The following is a 9,306-nucleotide window of genomic DNA, read 5'->3' on the forward strand; positions in this document are numbered from 1 at the left end:
CCTCTCTTAAGAGATTCTGAACTTTATAACCTTCATGATGGTAGGAGTTATTGATACTGCATTAGGTGTAGCTAGGTGTAATAGTTACCTATAAACTAAGTAACTTGATCAGGTTTTGCCTTAAGCTAGACAGAAAGACTAAAGTAATAGAGGACCCTTGATTGGACATGGAGATTTTCTAATGTGTCTGCTCTCCATTCAAATAGATCTCTTTGGGATGTTATATATTCCAAATAAAAACTCAACAAGCCCAAAGAACCAGTCACCAGTTCAGTGTCTAAGAAACCAACTCCAAAAATGTCAAAAGGTTTCCATCTTAGGGAGACACTTGTTCATGTCAGTTGTATTTCATAATGGATTTTTTTATTAGACAATGAGGTGATGTGACCCTCAGGTCAAAAGGATCATTATTCTGACAACATTTAATTGAGATTACACAAACTCCAACCTGATCATAACTATTATTATCACTTTCAGGGTCCCAGCTGTCGTCACTCTGCATCTCCATGATCATCGTTAGCATCTTCCTCTGCATTCAGTATCCATAACCGAATCACCACCATGACAACATCAAAAAGTAATTAAGTCAACAGGTAACAAACCATTTGACACACTGTGAAGACACAATGAACATTTTTATTTTTGTTTTGATTTTCAATAGTTTGATACACAGCTTACTCATAATGTCTATATTTCTTTACAGTAGAAAAATAACGTTTTGATTTCAGGAGTACTACAGATATATTCACTTCGAGAGGAGGTATTCAAAATCATCACTGTGAAATAAAATAGGTCAGGGTACATGGGCCAAATCTGTCATAATCAGTCATGAAAACATTCTTAACAACACCAGTTTTCACTCTCATAATGTCCCTCAACAGCCCATAAAAAGGAACATGATACATACACGAAAATACAAACAAGGTACATTTTATACATATTACTGAAGATTAAATGTGAAGAAGAAGAAGAAGAAGAAGAAAATGAAATACAAAAAAATTCACATGATAATGTACAACAGCAGAGTTAACAATAGGATGAGGAAACCACATCTGTGTTTGTCACAGCTGGGGATGTTTTAAAAGGGTAATAAAGTACCATGAAAGCGCATTGATTGTTTGTAGTACAAGTACAGCTGAAGCAAAACAGTGTCTCAGGTTAAGCAGCTCTTTGGGTTTGTGCAATTTACTGACATCAGTGGCTAAACATACCTAATGCGCCTCTGTAAATTGTATAAGTCATATACCATGCAGTGGGGACAACAGGGCGTTTTGCCAAAAGCAGTGCACATTCATTGTACTGACGAAGGGCGATACACAAGCAGTATCTCTACAGCAGTGCTTGGGGATGACATGGTGAACGTTGATGGACGGATAACTTCAGCTGGAACATGGGCAGTCAGACACCCAGCTGCTTGTTCAGCCGGCTGAGGGCGTCACCGACGATGTCAAGCTCGTGTCGAAGCTCCTCCACCACGCTGTTGATGCTGGGAGTGTCTTTAAGCACATCCACACTCTGGGTGTAAGGGTTGTATCGGACTGTGAAGGGACGCTTAATGGTCTTGGCAAACTCCCTGAAATGAACATAATGTCATCATTGAATAATATGTAGTAGATATTTAATTATATATAAAACAACAGCGTAGTTTGTAGATAATGTTCATCTATCCATGCAAGATCTATCATTATGAATATGTTAAATTATTGCAACCAAGCTCACCTCATCTTGACTTTGGCCTCCTCAAAGCTGTCTGACACAAAGTAGACATCCTGAAATGTTGTGATGATACATTCTTGTTTGGATGTAACTTTGGGGTCAAAAGGCATTATCCTTGCATTGCCAGAGAGTGCATGCTGTAAGAGAGAAACATAGTACAGATGTTGCAAGCATTGTATGTAAACACTAGCAGACATATGGACCATTTGAGTGATTAAATGCAAATCAATCTGTATTTTGCTGTTTCAAATGAAAGAGCATCAAGAATCTTTAATGTACATTTATCGATATTTTAAGAGACTCTTTAGAATTAAAATGTTCAAATATAGCCAAACCTATATAGTGACTTTTCTGTTTGCTTAATATAATTATTTTAATGGGTTTGGCTGGTAAGAAGGCAGGTGTATAGGTAAAGGACTTTTTGATATATATTTTATGATATTCCTGTTAAAATGTTTTCACCTTAAGCTCACTGATAGATGACAGCAGTCCTGCTCCATATGCTCGCAGCTGTCCTTCTTGTTTGCATAGGCCAAACTCCACCGTGAAGAAATAGCACTGTAAGACAGGAGTCGGAAACAATTATGACAATTATTCTAGATTTTTACATTTGAGAATATCTTTGTTGAATTTGATTTGATCAAATGTGCCTGTATCAGTCTCACTCACTGTGGCCAGTTTCTGAACTGAGTCATCTGAGGCCCCGAGTGAAGCCAGTCCAATCTCCTGAGAAAACTGGGCGAAGCTGGGCTCTGCCAGCAACGGGACGTGACCCAGCAGCTCATGGCATGTGTCCCTTGATAATGAAAGATGACAGAATATTAGAACCAGTAGCTTTGTATGAACATTGACATTCCTTTTCTAAATATAGTACTGTATATTACTCACGGCTCTGGGGTGTATAAGGGTTCGGAGCTGTGCCGCACATACTGGGTACAGTGGAAAACACGGAAGGCCAAACCAGCAAGGAAGTCACGCGGGGACAGATAACCTGCAACAGGCCTGATGGTAAATCCAGTGCGTTCTGCGAAGATAAGAAGTTTGAAACACAGATGAAAGTTGAAAAAATCTATACAAATGACATTTCCAATTTTGTGTTTGAAGCAAAAGAAGCATGTTTTATTAAAAACCTACCCTTGAGGAAGCGTGACACATCTTCCAGCTGAGGGATGTTGTCCTCCCGAAATTCACAGTATTTGGACAGCAGTGGCAGGTTCTTCAAGTATTCCCGGCAGGCGTGGGTCGGGTACAACTTGTTGAGCTCCCTGTACACAACTCCCCAAGTCTTCACTTCCTCCTCTGTGAACTCAATACGAGGAATGGGATCCCCACTGGAAGGAGAGAGAATAATTCTCTAAAATTCAACTAAAAACTTCACAGATTTCCAAAATAACCATTAAAATATCAACAAAAACTCACTGTTTGTAGGCCATGGCAAGATCAGCAAAGTACTTTCGCCTTTTCCGGTAGACATTGTCCTTGAAACCCTGATGGAGAGGAACATAGAAGGATGTGAGAATAATTCAAATTTAAGGAGTTTGCATTTTTTAAGTCGACCATTAGGTCAGCCATTGATTTGGGCCTACATACCGGATGATCCGCATCCAACTCAGAGCCATACATCAGGACACGGTTAGCACACTTGTCTAAGTCTGAAATCTTCTTTGGGAACCAAGGTACATTATACATATCTGAGGAGAGAGAAGAACAAATGAGTTATTTACTGTCAATACGGTCAAATATAATATATTGCTAATACAGTATCTGCAGGATTTCATTTACCTTCCTCGTGCAGACAGGAGTTATCTGGAGGCTCCATATCCACCACGTTCACATGCTTTCGAAGCAGATGGATGATTTCATTCAGTTGTTCGTGGTTGCTGTCGCAGTCCACAAAAATTTCAAATTCAGAGCTGCGTCGTTTGGATTTTCTGGACTCTATGTGTACAAGGTTGACATGATTTTCCTGCAAGAAACATTGAGAATCATTTTTAAGTTACCTACATTTGCTTTATCATCAGTATAATACATGAATAACTTACTGGTAGACCTATAATGGATATATGATATAAAAATGTTATTCTATAAAGTAGACATGATATTCCAAATTAGCACATTAATAGATAGGAACAGTAACCACAAGTATAATAACTTTGTCCATACTTGGAAGAGTTTGAGTGCCTTTACCAGTCCTCCCACTTCATTCTTGAGGGAAAAGATGATTGTGGCTCTCCCTTTCTCTGAAGTATTCTTCTTTTCAGTGTTTTCTTCAATTTTTGTGAAGGTTGATTTGTTTATCTGAAAACAGCAATGAAATATAGTTAGATTTTAATTTGTGTAACAGCACAGATATATCATCATCCTCTGACGATCACGTGAGGAGATCTTCGACTTTTATCAACTTTTTTTAATCACCTGAAGAAATGTATGGAAATTCCACCTTTCTTGTTAGTATAAAACCCTACAAGTGAAAGAACTAACTGCAAACAAAGAAATAAACTCACTTTAGAAATGTGGCACCAACATTATTAGTAGTGTGAAAACAGCACCTCCTAGTTCTGTGCTACATAGTTTCAGTAACCCTTCAACATGGTAGTTAAAAACGAATGATCTTTGCTAATTTGGTAAATACCTGACTTGAGTCAAGCTCAGACAATGCATTTCCACCGTGACTGAACCATAGCTCAGGGCAGGTAATGACGTGAATGCACAACTTCTAATCAGTTAAGAGCATCTAGCCATCCAAAAAAAAAAGCCCATGAACATCTTCTCTAATAAACACGCAACACTCGCAACAAGCAGTGAGAGTAAGAGTCACAGAACTATGAGCCTTTGCTGCACAAGTAGCTACAACAGAAGAAAACAGAAAACAAGTAATATTAATGCAGATGCATGAGATACATGTAGAGACAGGGCTGAGATTAGTGATCGCAGGAGGCTAACAAACCCCTCGTCCATTTCAGCACCTCGGACAGCGCTGTCACGTTGACGCGCGGCTGTGCGCGCTGCACACGCCAGGGGAAAATTCATGTAATCCTGCATCAGGTTTTAGAAGCAGGACTCGTAACACGCCTACAGCACAGAAAAACAAATCTGCTTTGATCGACTGCAACGTTTTCTCGTTAATTTTACTCGTAGCATACATCTGATTTAGGCACTACAGTTGAATCCTGGACATTAGGCTATCATTTGCTTTTGAAATATAATATCTACACAGTCTAATGGATCAATTTTCAAGAGGATCAAGATTTGTGGAAGGGGAGTAGAGTACATTCAGGTCAGTTGCTGCCTACCATATTTCGCCCTTCGAGCATTGTGTAGACAGCACGGCAGAACAGTTTTCGGTGGACCCTTGTCGGTAGTATCCCTGAAAGCATTAGTGTATGGAGACTAGATCAGGACGCTCCCCGGGGTCAACTCTTTGCGTCTCGGTTTAACGAAGATGAACTTGTCTCTGTCTCAAAGAATCGTCTTACTGCAATCTCATTTAGCCGGGGAAGCCTATTATTAGCTCCCTGTTGAGATCTTACCAGACATTAGGCAGCGTTTAATCACTGCAGCGTGCAGGTGTTAGTCTGCAAAGTGAGATTATTTTACGCACACCTGTTCCTCATGTTCATATGATTATTCTAAATGTTAATTTACAGTTAGGCCCAATCACAGTTGCTTAATTGAACTAATTCGATTCTTTCTCTTTTTTCCCCTCATTGTGAGAGACGTTGTTGTTCCACATTTATTCACTTTTAGAAATACATTTAATGTACGGCCAACATTTGTGTAGCATTACTGTCAGAAAAGGCCTAAAAATGCATAAAGAACCCTGTGCTGAGATAAAAAGATAAAAGTTTCAGGTGAAGGTCACAGACACAATCGGATTGCCTGCTTAAGCTACAGAAATGTAGTCACCGTTTAGAGAACGTTTTGTCTTTGACTTGTTCAATAACATGATTATTTGGGTTATTTTGGTGGTTTGTCCTCTTTATTGAGCATTTTGCAACCTTGAAAAGGAAAGTGACGCATCTTGAATCTTGCACAGATAAATTGCTCAAATATTGCAAAATAATATCTGAATTTATGTAGCTATTAATGCAATCTGTATATATCAATTTCTACATTGGTCACAGCTTTAGAAAATCGGTTCTCCCTGTCTCCTGTCAGTGTCCTTTTCCATGTGCCCAATGGAGACATCACAGTCACTACAGGTTTATCTTTTATCTCTTCTGTCTTTTACTATGGAAATCAGTGAAGGATTGAGCAATAATGAGGCTTTTATGACATGAAATTCGGAGGCATCCCACTTTAACCTTCTTAACCCTTTGACGTAAATTACACTAGGCCTATAAAAAAACGGCTTTAATTAATCTGTGCTGACGACAAAGTGAAGGCTTGTTCATTAAGAGGACCCGGACCCGTCTCCTCCACCACTGTCAAAAAAGTAAGTCTTAAAATATCACATACAAGAAAACCTCTTCACCTTCTTGGTTTCAGAGCCTCGCCGAAGTTCTTATTACAGGACGAAACACATACAAACAGGTCAAAACTTCAGTGCTGCTGGCAGATAGTCATATGTATTAAAGATTACTTTTTTCTTTTTACCGAAGAAGGTCTTACCTCATTGTTCAGCAGTTTTTCTTCAAAGCCAATGTTCATGGAGTCAAAAGATCTTCCTCTGCGTGGTCCTTCGTTTTTGTATGAGTACATGTTAAAGTGCCGCTGGGTTATTTGCCTTTTTATGTAGTTCTTACAGGTGGATAATCTAAGTACCCTCCGCTATGTCAAGTGGGCTGTCTGCCCCGAGAAGCAGTGCGCTTTGCTATTTAACCACAGAGAGAAAGAGGAGGGGGCAATAATCTCCCCCACAGCAGCAAATGGAAAAAGAGCAGCACCGCCCACGCCATTAGGGAAAAGGGTATCTTTTATTTCACTTAAAGGCCTGAAACGGCTTCAATGAGATCAATCACAAATTCTGATTTTACCGAGAGAATAAAATGCCCGATTAAACAGTTTTTATTATCGGATATTTCAATGTGTTTGAGAAAAAAGTGCAGCATTTGTCATAAAAAAAAAAACAGGTCGTATTGTTATATTTTGTTATGTTATTCTCATCTGCAAGCATTTAACAGTTAAAACCAAATATGGAAAATGTGCTGTCATAATGATTGTTTAGTTTGGATGCAGGCCTAAAATTTCACTGTGGACTCCTCATGTTGACACAAGCAGTCAATTCTTCCTGTTTGTTGACACCTTGAGAAGAAGCGGTCAGGATTTAAGAGGATTCAAGGGTAGCCCACCTTGCACAGTGATCCAAACATGCCCCCCTTTCAAAATCCATTCCTCTGCACTGTAAGCACCTTGGGATTCCTGCGCACATAGCATACAAAATCTGCATGTTTTCCTGTCTTTAACACCATGAACCTTTTTAATAAGATCAAGACAATCAGTTGGAAAGGCTTCAGAGGCCCCTGCAAGCACAATCAAGATGAGGGAGCACTGAACTGGAGACCTAATTACTTTAAACAGATAACACCACTGTTCTCTCAAGCTTTAGTCACCTCACAAATAGGACAGGCGAGATGTCTTTGTGTGTCAGCCAGCACTTTTAGCAGCACCCAGCTCGAATGCAGTGATACATGTGGCTGATACACATGCTGTTTGTCTCAGGTGGTCCTGGCCTGTGTCACTCGTGACATGGACAGATGCTTTACACAACAAAGGGGGAAGTGAAGGGAACTTCCTCTTCTCGGGATCTGCTCTCAGATCAGATAAGAGCAATTTAAAAGTACAACTCACCACTTGTTATGTGGGCATCCAGTCTGTTCTGGTGGTCAGTGTAGCCCATTAAAATACATCTGGCACCATTCATATTAACAGAGGAATCCGTCTCCTCCTGTACAAAGAGCCTCTCCAACAGTAACTAAGGCCTACGTGTAGTACCAGTATGCATTGCTCATATAGTTTGCAGCAACAACCCCCCCCCAAGATCAGCAAAGCATGAGTGAACATGTTTACCTAACTGTTAGCTTAAGCTCCTTATCACCTCCACCTACAGAAGGCAAGCATTTCTGCTAAACACAATATACACTACCTGAGCTACGAAACGCAACAAATGAACGATGAATATTTTGTACAGTTGAAAGGTCAGTTGAAACATCTCCATTTTAGCTCTGCTTAGAGTTAGTAGTTTGTTAGTTTGTCACATTTAGTAGTGATAACCACAGCAAACAAATGACATATTATCACATAGTGATCTTATGAAAACACAGGTGGGTTACAGAAACGCTCAGCAGTCAGCTGCTCTCTCCTTTCTGTTGGCATAATAGTAATAATTAGGGCTGAAACAATTAGGTGATTAATTGATTAGCTGATAGAAATCAAATCAATTGGCAACAATATTGATTGTCAATTTATCATTTAAACTAAAGCAAAAACTCCAAACATTGTCTGGTTTTAGCTTCTCAAACGTGAGGACTTTCCACTTTACTATTTGCTATATACAGTAACTGGACTGTTGGTCAGACAAATGAAGCTGTTTGAACGTCGCCACTCTGGGAAATGGTGATGTAATTTTTTTACTTTTCTGACATTTTATAGACTGAACGATTAATCTGTTGATTTAAAAAAAAAATGGTAGAAAAATCGATAGATTAATCGACAAAGAAAATTATTCTTAATAGCAGCCCTAAGAATAATAATAATATTGATAACAATAATAATAAAACTTTATTTATATAGCACATATTATAACAGAGCTAAGGACAAAATGCTCAACAAATAAAAAAATTGAAACAATACAAAGCAGAAACAGAAGAGAGGCAAGAACACAATCATGGTATTATTAATATTAGTTTATAAAAAAGAAACTTAAAATGGTACAAAACAGTAGAATTATTGACTATTAAGGTAATAAAAAGCCTTTTTATAGAAACAGATGAATAAGGTTACTGACCTGACAAATCTAAGGAGATCTGGCGTCAGCTGCTTTTTGTTTGAAGAAAGTTTGTGACAAAGTGCTATAAAATGTAAAGTAGCTATTTCATACTGTCCTCTGCCTGTATAGAGTAAACTTGGCTATCCAAAATGCAGTTTACACCTCTGACAGGAAAAGAAATGAGACTTCTTTCAGACAAACTCTCCCTGTAGTTCTACAGCTGTCCATTCAAACCAGAATACATCAGTGAACGTCACAAGCAGTTAACTAGACTGCTGCTGCCTAAAGCAATACAAAGAGCATTGACAAACACTATGGACCATGTTCACCCTATGTGACTAATACATGGAAAAAGGTTTAAATCTTTCTTTATTGTGGCTTGCTTATTTATCAAGAGGAGATAAAAAGCAGGGGAGAGGACAAAGCCTACTGAAAATATGGCAATGGTGTTCATGATTCAGTAATGAAGTGGTCCTTTCACAAACACTGAGGTGGGCTTCTCACACTGCAGGATCAAGCACATCCAAAATCTACTTATAAATACATTTTCACAGACAACACTTTTATGCAGCAGATGCTCTGGCCACGTCTTTGATCTCCCTGTGTGTCTTGACAGCTCCTGGATCAGATCTCCTTTATTTAATGCCAGAGTCATTCAGTCA

The 9,306-nt window shown here is 38.9% G+C and overlaps 1 protein-coding gene across 3 annotated transcripts; it reads right to left on the minus strand.

The window, feature by feature from the left end:
* Positions 1 to 616: 616 nt before the first annotated feature.
* On the minus strand, positions 617 to 6,519 carry tph1a (tryptophan hydroxylase 1 (tryptophan 5-monooxygenase) a). 3 transcript variants are annotated; one of them, XM_044194458.1, is made up of 11 exons: positions 6,328 to 6,519; positions 3,904 to 4,014; positions 3,499 to 3,682; positions 3,307 to 3,407; positions 3,136 to 3,203; positions 2,851 to 3,047; positions 2,605 to 2,740; positions 2,386 to 2,512; positions 2,179 to 2,274; positions 1,720 to 1,853; positions 617 to 1,573 (listed from the first exon to the last, which is right to left on the minus strand). In XM_044194458.1, the coding sequence occupies exons 1-11, from the start codon at positions 6,415 to 6,417 to the stop codon at positions 1,399 to 1,401; spliced, it is 1,419 nt and encodes a 472-aa protein (XP_044050393.1). In that variant the 5' UTR covers positions 6,418 to 6,519; the 3' UTR covers positions 617 to 1,398. The 3 variants fall into 3 exon arrangements, with proteins under 3 accessions (XP_044050393.1, XP_044050391.1, XP_044050392.1); XM_044194456.1 differs by having other exon boundaries at positions 3,880 to 4,014; positions 6,328 to 6,518; XM_044194457.1 differs by lacking the exon at positions 6,328 to 6,519 and adding an exon at positions 5,010 to 5,045 and having other exon boundaries at positions 3,880 to 4,014.
* Between the last annotated feature and the right edge of the window lie 2,787 nt (positions 6,520 to 9,306).

Source organism: Siniperca chuatsi, linkage group LG4 (assembly GCF_020085105.1).
Source record: "Siniperca chuatsi isolate FFG_IHB_CAS linkage group LG4, ASM2008510v1, whole genome shotgun sequence".
Classification (NCBI taxonomy): Eukaryota; Metazoa; Chordata; class Actinopteri; order Centrarchiformes; family Sinipercidae; genus Siniperca; species Siniperca chuatsi.